Below are 19,717 nucleotides of genomic sequence, written 5' to 3'. Positions count from 1 at the left end.
CATTTTGAAAATCATCTCTCCAGCTGATTCAAACGCATAACATCCTTACCAGAAAGGAGTGAATGGAAATACAGCATTTGCTGTAGGATCTACATATGCAAAAATCGGTGTCAGCGTATGCTTTTTACTTGTGAAATGCTTGCTATTGCAATACCAACATTTTGTTATGTCTTTTCCAGCTTAAATTTTAAAGGCATCATTTTCGTTGAAAGTAGCCTCTTTGTAATTGAGATGTCGTACTGTATTGATGAAGGCCAGCTTCTACTTGTCCTTCGTGTCCTTATAATAAAGCCCTATTGAATGGAAGGAACAGCTCAAATGGACGGGACATGTAGGAAGGCGGGACAGACACATGAGCTCATCATGAGCTCGCCTTCCTACACGTCCTGTCCGTTTAAGCTGTTCCTTCCTTCCATTCAACATGAACCAACCAGCCCGACAAAGCCCTCTTCTTAAATAAAGCCCTATACTTAGTAACACGTGCACATCTGACATCCTTGAAAGGCGATACCGCAACCTACAACCACTTTGTATTGTGGCTGCCCCTTTGAGAAATGGCAGGAATAAAACAGGTTGGACAAGTGAGAAAACACTATAGAGAAGCAGCCTGTGTAAGACAAGAAGAAAAAGTGGAGATTTTTTTTCCAGTTTTTTTATTTTTGTAAATAAAAAATTAAACTTTCATCGTTCCAGTTTTGACAGCAAACCATGCCTATAGCGACAGTGGGAAACATGGGAGCCAAACTGTGCAATGCCCATTTGGCATCAAGTGCAGCAAGGGGGTGCGCTTTTTTTCCAGTTTGGTATCTATACAGACAAAGTGATGCACGTTGAGAGAGGGCAGCCAACGACATGGACATGTCCTCTTTCCTCCTGCATGTCCTCCAGAACACATCCTTCTGCCTGTGTCGCACAATGTCCAGGAACGTGTGTGGTATCCGAAAAACATGGAGTACATAAGGACATGTACTCTTTTCCATCAAGTCCACAGGACACAGTCCTCATCACTTTTGTGCGCAGTGTCAAGGAGTGTACAGTATCTGGCAAACGTGGGAAAAAAAAGGACATGTCCTGTTCTCCCGCATGTTCCACCAGGACACAGTTCATCAGTGGCGTGCAGTGTCCACGAGTACTCAGTTCCAGCAAATATGGGATACACAAGAACACGCTCTCTTTTCCTGCATGTCCCCCAGGACACAGTCCTCAATTGATACTGTGTTTGGGGGTGTTATAATTCTATGGTGTCCGGCAAACATGGGATACACAAGAACATTTCCTTTCCTCCCACAAGTACCCCAGGTCCTCCTCATCTTGTGCACAGTGTCCAGGACCGTACTGTGTCCAGCAAACATGCTACTCGAGGACATGTCCTCTTCTCTTGCAACTCCCCCAACAGTCTTCCATAAGTGGTACACAGTGTCCAGGTATGTGTACAGCTGTGTCTGGTAAACATGGGAATACAGATGCACGGCTGCTTCTGCGGGGAGCAGCAGGCTAAGAAGCCAGCAGTGTGTGTACAACAGCGACAGTTTTGCTCTCGACCTAGGACAGCTGCAACAATTTTGATCTAACAACAGTGAAATATCCCAAACACTCAACGTTCAAGGCTGAAACTTTCCTTTCTCACAGAAAGGAAAGGTTGTGACATAGTACATGTTTCAAGGGAAAAAGATGGCAGACCCTGGCAAGTAAAGGCGAAGCACACAAGTAAAGCTGCAGGCGTGGTGGGACAGTTACATAATTCGGTGTTGTCATTTAGAGCACCAGTTATTTCTTCACTGTTGCAGCCTCTCAAATGGCTGTTTATCTTCACATCAGCTTGCACAGTAACTATGGCGTCAGTTGTACTTGGGAAAGTTACTTCCACGTAAGTGTTCATTAACTATGAATTTTTTTCCGCATTAATTTCCAAATGCGGCTATTCACATTTTTGGTTTTTCTTTGTATCCACTTCACAACAACTTCTGAGCACTATTAAGCTCGTGCTGGGTTTCACTTATTGATGCAGAACATGAACAGCTGTTCTGAACACAAACATTATGCTATGCGGAAAGTGAGCAAGGATTGCCACCAGGTGTTATCGACCTCATGCAATGAATGTAATACTTGGCAAGCTGAATACGAGCCGATTCACATTTGGCATGTGAGACAGGATTGGGACACCCTGCGTAGCTGATCAATTTACAAATGCTGAGCTTAAATAATGAATGAGCAGCAAAGAAATCAAATGCAATAGTCAGCAGGCATGAGCACAACAGTTACACGCACCAACACAGAAACATATTAATCAATAACCAGGAACACACGGGTGCAGAAAAATATTTTGTGAACAAATAGTGAAGCTTGGGTGTCCACAGGTCCTTGGTATCGAAATCGCGAGCCTAAGTGTGCTGCTTGCCACAGGCTGCAAATCCTGTGAGCTGTCAGAGGCACAGGCAGTCCAATCAATTAGAGCAGCGTTTGGTGAACATAAATAAATATTGCTTCCACCACAAAACCTTCGAGCAGAGCAGCAAAAATAATGTGCAATGTCAAGCAGATAAAAACAAATAAAGCAATTTGAGGTTGACCGAAATGAAATCAGTTTCCTGGTGCTAATCACAAGAACAGTAAATTATATTATATAAATCTGCGTGCCTTGCCTAAAAACATAACAGCCCTGCGGCATGGTTGAGTATAGACAGCAGAAAAGCATGTTCATGCCTAAAGGTTACACATTATAAAAGCTGCCTGTACGTGTCAGACTAGTCAAGTTCTCCTTTGACTAGTGGAATGGGCACTTCAAACATTTTTTTATATATGTCTAGCCCTGTAAGCCACCCTGGTGCACTAAACCGAACCACATTGTGCAAGACAACTGAGAGGCTTTTAGGATTTTCTTGCTCTAACAAAATGACAAGCGACAGCTTTTATGCTAACATCTAAGCGTAGCACGCAGAGCAAGAAAGGATACCTTACGAGGAAGCCAGCCAGAAAATGTAGCTCTTCTGAATGCCGCTTCCCACATCTGCCCATAATCAGCAGATGAGTTCCAAATAAACACTGTGAAGATATTTCAAATGTCTCCATTCATGCTACTGTGGCCTCATCACCATAGAAAACAGAGAGAAACTTCAAGCCATGCAACTGTCAAGGCATCTGTACTGAATAGCGTGCAATCATTTACATGCTCGTGCAGCCACTGCATCAATCAGCGTGCGTAATTCTGAGTTTGCATCGTTATCAAAAGTGTCGCATCTCATCGACCTGAAGCCAGCTGATTGGTGGAAACACCGGAACGAGATGTCACTACCGCTTTCGATTCCAGATCACTCGAGGTCGAGGAGATGGCGACACACACGAACTTAACTCCTTGTTGAGGTCTGTATTGAGAAACTATTTTTCTGAAAGAATTGTTTGAATGTTGATGCAAGAAAGATCTCAACTGGGATATCCGTTTTCAGCTGTGCTTCATTCTACCGGTTCATGTCCCAATTTAGATGTCCATTTTTGGGTGCGATTCGTTCTTCCGCCAGATATCCCGATCCGGCTTCGGACGTAGGGACTTTAAACGGACATCCCTCAGACATTATGGGCCGTGTGGACAGTAATGATGCAAACTTGAAATACGGACCTAGCTTGTGCTCCTACCAGCAAGCTAGTACAAGTACAGGCTACCAGCGGAGGCTACAATGCACCATACTGGTGAAGCACCATGAAAATTTGTGTGCACTAATTCTCTGCCCGCTGCTAATTGTGCCGCACTACTAGTGCTGTACAGTACCATAGTCTAGTCTGGTGCCACGTAGTAGCAGTGTGCTATATTACTTTGCATACCTTTTAGCCAGTAGGTCACCACATTCATATTGTAGACATGAAAGTGAGTACTAGGCAGCTTTCAGCAACTATCCCCGCAGATATCCCTATTCACAAGAGTTGAAACAGATATAAATGATGGGTAAAATGTGAAATAGAGCTTGCAGTGTGGGAACGCTGTGCCCACAGCTGAAGAAAACAGGCATATTCTCTTTTATTTTCTAGGCAATAATCTTTGAACCTCTAACCTACATCCAAAAGCAACCAATTGTTGTGGGACTACCATTCAAAACCATACATCTTTGACACACAGATGTGAAGTCAAGCAGTTGAGGACATGTTTAGTTAGTTCTGGTAGTAGTAATAAACACTTAATACAGTATTGGCCATAATTTAACATGGATTGCAAGATGCTGACGGTGAAATAAACACTGGTTCCATTTACCTTTGAAACTATGCGTAAAAGGACATCCTTAATAACATTAGCACATCAGCTTTGCCGTGTCTTTTTTGCATGAAAAGCACAAAAACTAAATACAAGCAGGATCATCAGATCGTCAGACATTTGTTGATTCAAGTTTTAAATGCTATGTTCTAAAATAGAATGTGTGATCTGCTTTTAAACTTATCTTCAGTTGCAATCCTTGTTCCATACAGCATCCTTTGACTGAACCCCATTAAATTTAAGCCAGCTCAGGTGATGTACGACACAGATGGTATATAATCTCAATGCAGCACTTGAAGATGTTTACAGAGGAAAAAAAACAAAACAATTAACAGCTTGTATCTGAACACATCATCTCTTCATGTTGAGCGTAAGGAGCAAAAAAAAAATGAAATTATTACAATATTTACAGGGTAAACAGACGGTAAACAAAGTGCAGCACATAGCTATTTTTGCAATAGGTGTAGACTGAACTAGAATCACAGCAGCAAATAAACTAGGAAGATCAGGAGCAATCCCAGTGCAACAGCTTGGTAGTGCAACAAACAGATAAGGTAACAAGGACAAATACAGCAGTAATTACAAGGAGTTATTAAAGTTCATTAATATTATTATTAATGAACTACAAAGCAAAATAATGTTGGCACAACAAGAGCATGTACTTGCTTCACAATGCAAAATTTCAAGCAGAGCCACAGGTGAAAATAACAAATTAATTAAGATGGGTGACTAGTGCATTTCAAATCAGCAGGAGCTGGTTTCTGCATGTTTCGAGAGGCTCCTTTAACCGATTATGAACAGGAATGGGCTCACAATCAAGTTTAACTAGTAGTTCACCTTAAACACACTACCTGGCAACCGAAAGTATCTCATTTGTCAACAACACAGTATATCTTTGACAGTTCATAATAAACAAAATGGAAGGGGAAGAAACTCATAATGCCACTTAAATAATGCGTGTGGTACGTCAATGATTCATCCAACAGGTCTCAAACCACTTGTAAATCATGTTGACATATAAAGTTATCTTAAACTAGTAAAACAAGCTTACCTTAGCCGCGGTAACAAAAAAACAGGGAGGAAAAAACTATCAATACTGTACAAAATGTGGTGGTCTTGCAGGATTGCACAGATGAATGCCACGATTTAAGACATGGAAAAATAATCATATAGCAGTCAGAATACAAGTAAGAACCTTTGTGTCAGGGATGCAAGGACACAACAGTGTGACAGATTTGCACAACAAAAAGGTTCCATAAAACACCCGCATTGGGAAAGGAAAGAACGATGAGCATCAGTTCCATTCACAACCGTTGAAAGAGAGATGCTATGTGAAAAAAAATCAAGAACAAAAACCAAAAACTGACAAAAAGAGGAGTTTTCTCAACATACAGTGTACAACACACAGACTAACAAATTTAAGGAATGCAACAAGGAAAGAAACGACTTTCCCTCATGCCACGTGTGGTCTCATTTTTCAAACTGAGGAGGAACCTCTGCAAACTGCCGAATGTTGCGTCGCACAGAGAAAATTAGACAAAAATTCCCACAGCAAAGCCACTGGCTTGCTCGTGCTCATATTTTTCACAGAGGCAGAATATAGATTTAGGAACGAACAATCCAGTGACTTAACCGACAGAATTTTTCTCCAATTTTCTCTGAGTAATGCACACTCAGTATACTTAAAACAAAACGATACTGGCAAGACAATCTGTACAACCCTCTGTAATGAGAAAACTATCCTGGCAAGATAAAGGTAGGGAGCCTTAAAACATGTAAAAGCATGTGCCACTGCATTCTTCTTATAGTCAGCCAAAAATGTAAAGAAAGAAAAAGAGCAACGCTTTGATTGTTTTTTCTCGCTCACACGAAATATATGTTTGAGCAAGCATGGTTCAACAATACTGTGACAAAAGGCAAGAAGTCGTTAGTGAAATGCAACGATAACAGTAAAATAATATTGGCCCTTACACATCTTCCCAACAGTGCCATGGGCAAGATGTCGGCTTTAAAGCTGTATTGATCCTTTCCCATTTTTGTTTAAATTGGTATCTATCTTAAGAGGCAAGGCAGTTTCTTTGGAATGCTTGAAAAAAAGATTGCACTTGAGAACAAAGTAGGCAATCTGGTGCCTGATAAGAATTGGCTCTCTTGATATGATAGCCCCATCAGACTAAAAAATAAATCAGGAAAAATAAAGAACAAAATGAAAAATAAAAAAATACAGTTACCAAGGTTAGCAGCTAATTGCAGCATAAAGGGGTTTTACAGTAACCATGCAGACAGGAGAAGCTTGCAAATGAAACGTCAGGCGGGCGCACCACTTCGGTCTATGCTCGATCTGTAGCAAATTATTCTGTTGACTTCTGTACTGTGCCATTACAACAGCAAGTACAAGAAAAACATCCTGTATTATGCTGCAAAACAGATGCTGAGAATGAAATGCAAAGGCTATTTCAGAGAATTCAAGAGAGTAATGTAATTATAGTAAAATGACGGTGACTAGGTTCCTTGTATATTGGAGCATTAGTGTATATCTCAGTTGCCAGCACGACAACATAAAACAAGGGTCATGAGGTGCACATCCAAGGAAGATGCCTCCTCCCTCCATCTTGGCTTGCAAATAAACAACATCTACGGTATGGGGAAGAGGGAATATAATGAATGCCTTTAAAGATAAAATGCCATTATTTCTTATACTGTGACCACTACATATAAGTGCACACTGGCCGCATGGATAAATGAGTGAGCTGCAAGCTTCCACAGGCTCCAACTATTCTAAACCTTGTCCATCCATTAGTGCTTGTAGCCTCTGGTAATGCTACCAGCGACCAAGCGCCCAGTTATGCAACCCTACCAACAATACTGAATGTGGTTTGTTTATCAACCTTGTCTCTTGCTTATTGAAGTCCCTTCTCAAAAACGAACAGCATGCTATCTCACAGTATCTTTCCCAGTAACCAACTCAAACCAAGGTTCGCAAACGCCTTGTAATGACATACAACAGACAGGCCTTTCACGACATATGCAAAGGAACCTCTCATTATATCTCTCAACTCTATTTAAACATGGCTACGCTGCTTTACCAGTGTTTTAACACTTCAGCATGAATCCAAACCAAAATGTATCGCTTAGAACAGCGCATATCTCAATGTAAGAAAATCACTCTCAAGAAGTCAACAACCATGCTTACGATCCAACCGTGTTTGCACTATGTAAGCCACACCGGGAAGGGTTGGGAATGAGAGACGAGCAATGTGTGACCTGAGCACCTTCCCACGCTAGAGTTCGTGCCAATCCACACCGGCAGCGACAAACAAGGATCACTTTAGCTTTGAACTGACACTAGTTCATCGCCCATGCTGGAGGCACAAAGCAGGGCGCCAGCGGAACAAAGTGTTGTTTGTGGCACCTGGCCATCCAAGTCGAGATGGTCGTTTCACAACCTACGGTGACAATGAAGGCAGGGTCCCTTCTTTTTGTTTGTCCTTTCCCTGCTTAGGTGTGTTACACAAACACTTGCCTGCAACACTATGCAGGCAAAGGTGTCCCCGGAACTCCACAAACAGAAACGACGGCACAGCCCACTTCCATCAAAACAAGTCAAGCTGTGTGTGAACGCGAGAGAAACAGAAGCATGTGAAGTGCACCAGTAAGGATGACGCTGACACCTACAAACTGCACCTCAGCTCCCCAATCTTGCACTTCAAGTGGATCATGCACTCAATTTGAAACCATTGGCGATGATCCGCAGCTGCCCAAACATTCATACGTCTTGTGGCTTCTCAAACAACGACATAAAAACGCATGATGCAGGAATAGAACACCATCACTGCAAATGCCAAAGCTTGCATCGCAGAAGTCACACTGTCACGTGCCACACTGCATACATGTGCACAGTGCAGCTCCATGTGTGAACAAAGTTCCCAGCTGAAGCCACAGCACAAGTGATGTTGCAAAAACCAGCTGCTAGTATGACTTTTCCACACAAGCGACTCTTTCCTCACGCGCCTTGGTTATCGAGAAAACTTGCGCTCTGCTTGAGTGACACTGTCGACGAACAAAGCTGCTTGACCTGCCAATTCCTTGCAAGGCATGCATGCTCCCAGTGCTGTGAAAATGAGCACGCAAGTCCTTCCCAAACAGACATCCGACTTTGGAGCTCAGTTTTATATGTAAGGCTTGGATCAGATGCAACGCATGGTGCAGGGATCAATCCACACAAGTGCTGCCTTGCAGTAACTTATAAAGCAAACTCCGCTTTTCAAGCATAAGGGGAAGATCTTGCGAAGACGGTTACAGATCCTACAAGTGCTCCTCATTCTGGATAGGCGAAAGAATGGTGCAGTGGCGAAAATAAGAACTTGAGGATGACCGTGGGGATCTCTTGTACAATCCGTCGTCCTCGCTTGAGGCGGGTGCCTCGATGGCGCGGTTCGGCTCAAAGCTACAAGGATGATGGGGTGATGCTGAGGTGATGGTAGCGGTTCCACTTGTAGTGGCCGAGTGCACTCACACCTTGCTGCTGGCGGAGGACCCACTTTTGAGGGTTCCCCCCGAAGTGGAGGAAGGTCCCGGAGATGCCGGCGAAGCTGACAGTGGGTATGAGGTTGTTCGTTTGGCCGAGCGGCGCCGCCTCAAAGCTCCTGCGGCACCGGAGAGACCCTGGCCGGGCAGCCCAAAGCAGCCGCGTGAGAGAACCATGCGGGCGTTACCCTGGGCAGGTCGGCACAGCGGCATACCAGGGCTCTTCAGATCCGTCAGGTGGAGTGCATAGCCTTCAGACAGCACCTGCAAGTGGACACAGGAAACATCCCTCAGGCAGTCATATACTGAGCACTCGGCTAGAAATTTTTGTTATTTGAGATGAAGAGAAGACTCTAGTGGCAGTTCTCCTAATAAGTGGACAGGGTTTGGTTTGGCTTATGGGGTTTAACGTTCCAAAGTGACACAGGCTATGAGAGACACCGTAGTGGAGGGGTCCGAAAATTTCGACCACCTGGGGTCCTTTAATGTGCACTGACATCGCAAACCACGTGGGTGTCCTGCTTTTCGCCTCCGTCGAAAAGCAGATGCCGCGGCTGGGGTTTATTCCTGCATCCTTGGCTAGAGTAGTTGCGCGCCCTAACCACTGCACTGCCATAGCGGGACAAAAGTGGACAAGGTTCAACTCGGTTAGCATGAGGCATCAAGGGCACACACATTTGCCACTAAGAAGGAGGGGGCTTGGGCTGTTTGGGAATGAATTTACTTAAAAAGTGAATAAGTAACTGGGTGAATAAATTGATGAACAAGACGTGGTTAGCCTAGGATGCAGTTTGGAAGCCACTTTCATGTGGGCAATTCCAGAAAAGCTATGACTCAAATGTAGAAAACCTCCAAAAAGCATCAGCTTTAGTGCACCTACACAACATGCACACAAACCTCCACGTGTCTGGAACGTGCTCTTTAAGACAAGAAAACTACACAAAGTGCTGCAGACTTTATTGGTGATGGGGATCACTACTGTCTGGAAAAGGCTTCTTCAGCCTTTTTGACCTGTACCTTGCTAAGACAGATTTGTCAACTGACTGCGAATTGCAGAAAGAAAGCATGTACAGGATGTATTAATGTCATCTTTTTCCAGTACATACAAACTTGATTTGCGACGCACTTCTTCCCAGCACTAGTACGGAGCCTCTACATGTATGACATATGCATCAAAGGACTAGCATTAGAGAGAAAGCTGGCAACAAAACTGGAGATGGGCGACTGGATCACTTGTTAGTTTAAGGCTTCTACAGAGCCAAAACAATGGTGAAGTTTTGTACATTTGCTGAATGTGTGGCTTTGCTCAATGATACATGAGAAAATTTGTCTTATGAATCTCTGTTTTCTTACAGAAGCATGCTAAGATGCAGAGCCAATGCCCACCCTTATTTCCTGCTGAAATCTTCTCTTTGAAACCCACGATAGTCACGGCTGGGTATATGGTGAAAAAACATTTTCATGACACTGTGCTTTCTGATAACACTACCAGCACCATTAGCAGGACAGGTGTCTTGCTATAGATGTGACTACACAATGAAGGCAGACTTGTTTTCATTGAAACTTTTGAATCACTTTTACTAGCAATCTTCTGTAAGACTAGCAACAACTTTCTGCAGGCTATCATGAAAAGCAGCCTAAATGAGTAATACAGGCACAAATGGCCTCAATCTGCCACTTTCAAGGTTCTAGCCAATTGCAGCTTTTGAGGAAGGAAGTCCCAATAGCTCAATGTATATTTGAGGGACACTTCGGACAAATTGAAATTGACCTAGACTGATAGATTACTACTACTTCCTAATGACAAAAATGCTTTGTCTGAGGTAACTGAGGTAATACAAGAGAAAAAAAAAAAACAGGGGGGGGGGGGAAGAAACAAAGGTGTCCCCATCACCCTGTAGTGATATCACTAGATGGCACTATCTATTATTAGGGTACCCTTTGCACTACTACTACCTGTGCACATCTGCTGCATAAGGAGTATGAAAAAAAAAAATCTAAGCACACAAAACTGAGCGAAGCAAACCCATCGCACTCGTCATCACCACCAATGCCGATGAGTTCGAACTGAATCGAGGAAAAAGACAGCAACTTTCAACTCTTAACTAATGTTTCAGCAGTTCAACTAGTATAGTGCCAAAACAGTCATGAAAGGCCCACCTACTGACACACATTAAGAACAATGAAAAACATAATTGGAGAAACTGCAAGCCTGCATTATTATGTAAAGTACCTAAAAACAAATTTCTCTATGGTTTTGTAAGTTCATCAGTTGCCCCCAAACCTCATGTTTGTTTTCCATCATCCACTTGCCTTGATGTTCGGGACACGCAGTCAGTATACGCTAAATTTGAAGCATGCAGGCATTGCCACAAATAGTAAAGCAAAAAACATTGATGTGAAAGCAAAGTAGTTTTTGGTGAGACGCAGGTAGAAAGCCTTACCGTGGCTTGGGATTGTTGCTTCTTAGAAACTTTTCCAACTATAAATATCTGCTCCTTCGTCAGGCCCAGAGCAGAGTAAACAGCAATGTCCTTCGCAGAGCCATAGGCAGCGTGATAGACAATCTCCGCCTGGAAAGAGCCAAGAAAAGCGGCTGCCGCAGTTGCACATACTTGACTTGAAAGTTACGCTGTACAAACAATGCAATGTGCAATGGTGGCATATGCAAGAGCTTATGCCTTAATGCAACGAATTTTGCACTCAGAGCTCTACAGTAAAGGTTCTATGAAAGGCGGGAAGGCTGCAACCAAATTTTGGCGCACAACGGTGTGCCCCTTACACCACAGTACAGCTTTCTTTATAATTGCAGTTCCTTAATTTTGGCAACATTCTGTTCCAAACATGGTTTGCGATGGCCGAAAGGAAGGCTGATTGGTGAATCGAATTTTCTGAAATGACGAAAAATTCGAATCGTCAAGTACACCTTCTTGCTTTTAGCTCGAATCCTTTCTAGTATGTGCGATCCTGTGGTTTCTCTGCACTTTTCCATGAATCCCTCTGTATAATATAAAGCCCAGTGATATTCCACTCTGCCTTTCTTCTATGCATCCATCCTTTACACTGGTGCAGCATTCTAAAGCTGCAGTTAAATTTCTTGCTGTGATAGAGCATAGTGGTATAGTTGCAATGCCAACAGTTGCAGCAGCACCTGCAATGACTGTCGCATTAGTCACCCAAATTCCTCATGAATCTTCATAATGCGGGTGAGAACCTTATTTCTGATGCGCTCTGTGAACTTACATTGTGTGGCGACTCTCAATGAACATTACAGGGGCCACACTGTTGGTTGCCGCTTTTGGCAATGCTTTTACTTTCGCACAATGTCCACAGTGGTCCACGGGCTGTGGCACGACAAAGCGTCAGACACAACTGCGTGCTGAATTATCGTGGATTGTACCTCCAATCATACCATGATCACCATCACAAGGGCAACCTCATTGAGTGCACACTCAGAGTTCAGCTATGCAGTCCGCTTTTACCCACAAGCACTGACGGTTGGCAAGTGCTGCATAGTTCAAAGATTGCAGTTCAGTGATTACGCATAGTAAGTCTGACATCCTGGCATTTGCAAGTCAAAGGCCATCAGTCGTTGACCTCCCTACACCTATAGTATTTGCAGTCGGCAATGTTGCTGCCATCGAGCAGCTTACGAGGAAATCATAATCGTGGGTAATCATGCTTTGTCGCAGTGTGCATATCGAGGTGTGCTCACGTGCGTCTGCAGGTGGCGGAGGTAGCTGGCCTTGTGCCTGAGTGGCTCAGTGGAGAGTCCCTCGGCAAAGGAGACCAGGCCGTGGGGGAAGTTGTGCTGGGCCAGCCAGGACACCACCCGCTGCTGCTGCATGTCAGGCCGGCCCGTGATGTAGATGATCAGGTAGCCCAGCTCCTGCCAGTGCCTGCAGCACAGCACGCGAGTTGTGACAACCGGTCGACACGAAAGCAAACGTGCGCTGTCTTATTCCTGGTGGGTATACTCGAACTGTGCTCTAGTGGAGGGCTCCATGCTTTTAGACCTCCTGGGGTTCTTCATACTGTGCTGACACCGCACAGCATGTGACCATCTTCAAAAACAGGAAGTTTAAAACAGGAGTTCAACTGTATGGCAGCAAAGACCCTCTGAGTTCCCTGAGGGCATATGTGGGGTTTTGAGGCTCTTGCTCATCAGTGAAGCCTCTTACTTATCGTGGCTTTAGATAAAAGAAACCGGCAGAGTTTTCTATGCTGATTTAAATTAGGTTTGCAAATTTAATCATATCTGTTTAATGGCTGTCTCAATTCATATGTTTAAAACCTAAACTGAGATGATAAACTAAGCTGTACATGTAAACTGAAAAGTAAATAAATTGAATGAACTGCGTCATAATGCCAGATAAGTTGGCATAGTGAGAACTAGTCATTTCTTCTTTTTTTTTTCATGGCTACCACCAGCAAAACAATTGAGAGGAAAAAGACCAGAGGCTTATTTTTAATAATTTTCAATCACCAATACCGCATCTGGCATTGCACAGGCTAGGTTGAAAATTTTTGCAGAAGAATGAAGGGTGATCCAACATCTATATCAGTACTCAGGTTTTCCTCACTCTCCTTGATGATAATTTCTGAGGTGCTTTAATCCTGTCTTACGACATTACAATCCATTCTGGCTACAGGTCTTTCAATGAAATGGCAGATATTGTTAGAAACTGTGCACTAATGAAACCTTCTGTTTTGTTCACACAACTTTCAGGTTAAATGTGACTTTTTTTTTCTCAGGCTTTGTAGGGCCCGTGGCGCGCCGCGCATTCGAAGGCCGCGCCACTTCCCAATGCTCCCTGTGCGCTGCCTGTTTCCCTCTCCCCGCTCGTTCGGGGATAACCGGTCCCGCGCGAGGGAGCTATAAAAGAAGGCACGCGCTGCCGTCTCCCCCTCTCTTCGCTCCTGCTCTTCGTTCCTGCTTCGCGCCTGGCGCTTCTCCACGGAAGGCGACCTGCAGGCTGCAGCCCCCCGGACGACGACCTAGCACCGCCTTCGACGACCCCTGTGAGATTAAAGATGTTTGTTATGCGGCCCACTGTGTGTTTGTCGTGCGCATCTCTCGGGCAGAGGAATCGCCCACAGCTTCAAAGTCGTCAGCCAATCCATCCAATACTAGTATTTATAGTTTCACAATTGTCAGTACTTACAAAATTTAAAAAGGAATGCTTAGGATCCGAGCCATAATTCTGATTCAACGACTGATCAATAAAACTAAAAAATTTCAATAAAACTAAAGAATTTCAAGTGTGAAAAATTCCTGAAAATCACTGCAATGCTTTCTTCTATTACTTGATTCAAATGCATAAAAAATAAAACTAAGACTTGAAGACTTCTGTTTCAGTTCGAAATGCCACAAGAATGTGCATGAAGGTACAGTATATCCTGAAAAATATTATTAGTTTATGTAATTTTTACCTCTACTTCTGTTGTCGACAATTCAACTTGCTTCAACTTGCATCTCACAGTTTTGCACCGTCATTGTGATGTTGCATTCCACAGAGCATTCCCTGATAGCGCACCAAGATACGCTGTGCACCGATAACGCCATTTCATGTTCATTTTTTGACATGAACTCCTACGGGGGGCAATGCGCTCGGTGAACTTAGCAGAGCGGCCCTTATCAGATGCCCTTAACAGGAGCGTCAGCAATGGTAGCTTGCTCGGTGCGCTTTTGTACACCCGGTAGCGCAAGCCTGGTGTTCAGCATGTTCACTTCATCTCGCTGTAATTGGCAAGTGTTGTGTCCGCTACCAAAAAATTCCGGGATTGCGCATTCACACAGCAAATACCTTTTGAAGCAGATTATGATAAAAACTGGAGACATGATCGTGGCTGAAAACATGCTTTGGATGATGAATGGACATGTGACATATAATTTTGAGTCCCCCCACCCAAAAAGAAAATTCCAGAAATTTAGGCATTGCAGCAGTCAAACTGGCAGCCATGCTGACCTGCAGGTGTTCGGAGTAGCACTCTCATGGAGGACTCACCTGACGACGTCGACTGCTCCAGCCCGAACTTTGGGATCCCGGCCAGAGACCGAGACACTCGCCGTAAATGAGCCGTCGATGCTGAACACCACACATTCAGTCTTCGGTGGCACAATCGCCAGGAAGAAGTCGATGGCTGTGTGATCACCCCTGCAGAGCCAGTAAATATGGACATTCAGGACAGCTCAAAAGGAAAGCTTGCCCTGATGCTGTTGTCAACCTTTTCCGTTTCTGCTTTCTATGCCTTGACATTACGTGTAAGAGATCTGAACTACAGTAAATTGTCTTTCACGAAATGTGGAAAGAAAACTGGTAGGAGCAGAGTTTAAGGAGAGAAAAGGAGCAGAGAGGGCAAGGGAACAAACCCGAGCTACTGATATTTTGATCAACAAGAGGGAATTTCACATGAATGGTTTGAGCAGCGTGAGCTTAACCAGTGGAATTTTCAATGAGGCAGATTCAAAGAGAAGGCAAATGTAACAAAAGACAATGGAGAGCTTAGGAAGTTTATGGGCACAAGGTGGAATGAGGAACTATTGGATGTTGTTCAGATGATAATGAAGTTTTTTTTTGCCACTGATAATAAAAATTCATTACTGGCTAGATTTTGTTTCAGTGTGCATAATTACAAATGTAATAATGAAAAAGATTAATTAAGGAGCTAGAGCATGCAGACTGTGTCATGTCACTGGTCCAGCATTGTGGCCACACTGCATAGCCACAAGAGACCTCTCAAAGGAGACAGTCAAGTAATGTCACATGCGCTTTGTAGTAGAGCACATAACTTCAGTAGCGCAGGCTAGAACAAGAGGTGCTCAATTGGCTAGACATGCACGAAGCACATGGCATATTCCATTCATAAAAAAAACGGCAGCCACTGTGGCCCGAGTATCTATACTCCCTATGACAATCCAGGGGTGCAAACAGTACTAAAGTTGATGGGGAACAGTTCAGGGGGTCATGTGGCACACCTGACAATGGCCTTGACGGGAAAGAGCCCGTATCCGAGGCCCAAGTCCTTGGGCACGCTGAAGGAGAGGCGTCCGTTGCGGTCGGTCAGCTGAGTGCCCAGCAGTGTCCAGTGGCCAGAGTCGCGCATCAGATGCACATCTACCTTCTCGCCCGACAGGGCCACCACGTCCAGGGGTCCGTACATGAAGCGTGCGGTCAGCACCTGAGGCTCACCCTCCTTCACAATCACATCGTTGGCACGGTGGTTGGCTGCCACATTCTGCGAGGCCAGAAAGGCTCAACTCACATTGCGACAAAAGGACAACACACATGAAGCAGGGAAATGCATGAGCGAATAAGCAAAAAGAATTTTAACCCGAAAAGAAAGGCATGCAGGGGTGAAGAATTCAGCTGGCCATGGAAAATGGCTTTCACAATGGCTGACAAAATGCTGCAGAAAGTCAATCAGCCAAAGACTGTCTGACAGAATGATTTTAATGCGACAGCATTAAAGGCCCCGTTTTCAACAAAATCTGGTACTGCCACTGGAAATGGCAGGTACAACTCTGGCACGTGGTAGATGGCATCTGATGCGGCTGGTACTGATAAGTCGTAGAGCTGTGCGACATCACACGACTATGTGACATGGCCAACGTGGCATCAGCTGTAAACTCGGGCTTCTCATTTGGGATGGCCGGGTGAGGGGAATCGAGACCTCCAAAACTTTTGCATTCCAAGTCAAACATGCTACCCCTAGGCCCTGCAAGCACTTTTTTTTTCTTCATTACCTGCTTTACATAAATGCAGTACTGCCAGCAAAGAACACAGGGACGTGCCAAACATCCGTTTTCACATAACACTAAAGCTTCTTCAATGCAGCCAATTTGTCAAACAGGCTTCGCCAATAGGTGGCTCAGGCTAAGCTCTGAAAACGTCTCGCACATAGGCCATGCACGCACGTTCGCATGGCTTGGTTGAATAGGGCTTTATATCTATGTCAGGTGGCCTTTCAGATAATGTGGTAGCTTGAAACTGTATTCTAAAGAGAACAAGTAAGATACTAGAGATGGATTAGCAATTTAGCTAGTTGCAACGGGACCCGTTAAGGCTGTTATGTCATATCCTTCAAGACAGAGCTTAGGTGTGTGTCCCATCCAAGCTCCCCTTCAGATTTGTGTATCCCAGTTTTTTAACTCGGATAGCAATGTACTTCCCAGAAAATGGCATCACAGTGTGCATGAAATCTAAAATCGCAAGACAATTTCTTTTTTTTTTAAATTTATTTTTGGAGAACAATTATGACAAAACAGCCTATTTTGAAATAATTTCGCCACCAGCTTCACAAGGCTTGAGGAGAAGCCAGCTTTACAAGGGCCTTGAAGCCGTGAGGCAAAGCATGTAACGCGTAGGGAAAAAAAAGTAAACCTGGCTACAAGTGTAAAAAAAAGGCAGCGCGGTCCGTTGAGAAATTAAAAGAGAGTAAAGGTATAATGAGTAGAAGAAAAGGGAAGAACGGGCCTGAAGTTCGTAGCACTGGGAGGCGCGGAGCATAAGGCAGTGGTAGCAAGAAGCAGAGGCACAGCATGTGCAGTTTTGCCACGGTTGACTGTCTTGCGTGAATTCTCAACTATATTGCCTTTAAATGAAACAGTGAAAGAAACAGTGGAAGATGACACCACGATGTTCTTTGGTTTGTGTATTAAACCAAGGTCGCTTTGTATTCATGCTAAATTGGTACTTAAGGTAAGGTGTACACAAAATTTGATAAAAAAATATTGCACAAAGAGACGATAAGAGGATGGAAGGTATTTTGGACTGTTTTATGACGTATATAGTAAGTAACCATTAGGTTACCTTCAAGCACATTCAAGGCCATGTCATCACCAACAACTGATATAGTGAAGACCCTGATATAGTAATGCTTTTTGGCTGGTGACACTGCTATGGAGGGAAAATTTTCTGACCATACCTTTTATGATATCGTGCTCCCTACTGCTGGTCAGGCCCATCTTCGATACCAGAACTAGCAAATGACACTAATTGATTAGCTGTTAATCAGGATGCCAAAAGTTACAACAGTGGCAGAAAAGCAAAATAATAAATGTTGTATGTTTGTTTGTTTTGTAGGGTTTGGTGTCCCTAAACAGGCTATGAAAGGTGCCGCAGTGGAGGACTTTGGAAATTTCAAACACCTGGGGTTCTTTAACGTGCACTGACATCACACAGTACATGAGCGCCACTCCATTTCGCCTCCATCAAAATGCAGCCGCTGGCGGTCGAGTTCAAACCCAAGTACTCTGGTACAGTAGTCGGGCGCCTTAACACTGCACCATCATAGCGATTAAAAAAAAAAGAAAAAGGCTTCCAAATACTTTACCAGTCACAAGGTAAGGACCCAATTAAATGTCTGATGGACATCAAAGGGCTTGACCTGCCTCAGTCATATACACACTAGGAATCAAAAAGACCAGCCCTCAAGCATGGTTACCTTGATTTTGACGGAGGTGCGCTTGCGAAGCCACTTTTCGCGTGGCTGTCCAGGCACAAAAGGGGCCAGGTCCCGATCGAGCGTGCCGGCAGCAACGCCACCAACTCCGCTGCCATCCAGAGCACTCGACATACCTCCCCGCAGCAACTGCCGCAGCAACAAGCCAACCACATCCATGGACTCCCAGTAGGAGGCATGGAACAGGTGGGGCAGGACATGCGGTGGGAAGTTGGCCAAGCCCTCGGGGCAGTACAGGGCGAAGTCCAGGCGTCGGCTGCCCCACCACTTCTGTGTTACTGCAAGGCCGAAAGGGCGAGAAGACAAGACGCGGTCAGTCGGTGTGGTACTGCAGCGCTGCAGGAAAGGTTTTACTATACACATACTTAAAGGGACAGAACACTGAAATTTAGGTCTCAATTTTTTTTTTCGCCGCAGTGGAAAGATTGATGTCTAAAATGTTCTATTCCATAACGGTTTTGTTAGAAACGCTGTAGAAAATTTTTACCGGGAGCAATGCGTGCACCCGTTTTTATGTAGTCCGATGCTGGAAACCATGAGCAACGACCGCGATGACGACTAGTGGTTGACAAAAAAGACGTACCGAAAACAAATATAACTTTCACTCGCCAGACAGTAATCAGACATTTTTTGCGTAGAGTAACGTCCTTTTCAGTTTCACACTCAATGCGGTTATGGCAAAAAAATGCACGCCCTCGTCGATGAAAGCTTTAGTGGGCACTGTCATTGCTTCATTCACGAAATTACAAACACTGTAGTGCCATCTAGTGGCAAAACCTGAAAGCATACCTCTAGCGGTGCAAAAGCAGGGGTAGTTTTTATTTAAGGACGCACTGGAAAGAGCGCAAAATATAATAAAATATGGCAAGCATCCCTAGAAGAAAAAAGAACAATATGCAGTTACGAAAATCAGCGGTATTTTGCTGACATATAGTCACGTGGGGGACTACACTGAAAGTACTAGAGTTTCTCCGCTAGATAGCGCCTCTGTTGTTTTTATGCGATTTTCAATGGCATATTAAAATTGTAAAGCCTTTTTTATTTTGATATTGTAGTGCTCGATCTGTACTATATGAGGCAAGATCTTTTCATCTCCACCATAATCTCATGACATATTTTGGACAGTGTTCTGTCCCTTTAACAAAAAAAAAAAAAAGTTAAATGCTGATTTACCAAACTGTCTGTAAGCAGCCAAGTTGTATGTGAATGAGGAGGCCATGCTGGATATATGAATGTGTAGTCATAAAGAAAAAAAGAAGAAATAATCCACTGCCCACACACCTAAACTATTAGACACGTGGATGAAGGATAGAGAAACATGTAAAAAGCAGCCAGTAAAAGCTATTCTTGGTAGGTTATTATGGCTAAGATTGACTTCAGAATCAAAATAAGCGTCTGAGACAGTGAAACTCTTCATACACAGATCAGAGACAACTTTACTTTCATTACATGAGATGCACCTCACATGAGGTGGTATCTTGATTT

At 44.0% G+C, this 19,717-nt stretch overlaps 1 protein-coding gene across 3 annotated transcripts in view; it reads right to left on the bottom strand.

Moving 5' to 3' along the window:
• Positions 1-647: 647 nt before the first annotated feature.
• The window catches only part of rdgB (retinal degeneration B), a 48,277-nt gene continuing 29,207 nt past the window's right edge, over positions 648-19,717 (bottom strand). For all 3 annotated transcript variants that reach the window (XM_084598443.1, XM_084598446.1, XM_084598444.1), the window contains 6 exons: positions 18,215-18,510; positions 15,747-16,006; positions 14,776-14,925; positions 12,483-12,666; positions 11,212-11,340; positions 648-9,031 (listed from right to left, as the gene is read on the bottom strand). In XM_084598443.1, coding sequence (XP_084454569.1) covers positions 8,753-9,031; positions 11,212-11,340; positions 12,483-12,666; positions 14,776-14,925; positions 15,747-16,006; positions 18,215-18,510 — 1,298 coding nt within the window. In that variant the 3' untranslated portion in view covers positions 648-8,752. The remainder of the gene's footprint in view (positions 9,032-11,211; positions 11,341-12,482; positions 12,667-14,775; positions 14,926-15,746; positions 16,007-18,214; positions 18,511-19,717) is intronic.

The sequence above is a fragment of the Amblyomma maculatum genome, chromosome 3 (genome assembly GCF_055883805.1).
Source record: "Amblyomma maculatum isolate TAMU_Amacu chromosome 3, ASM5588380v1, whole genome shotgun sequence".
NCBI lineage: Eukaryota > Metazoa > Arthropoda > Arachnida > Ixodida > Ixodidae > Amblyomma > Amblyomma maculatum.
Note: the sequence above shows the minus strand (reverse complement) of the source record. Positions and strands in the feature narration are given on the sequence as shown.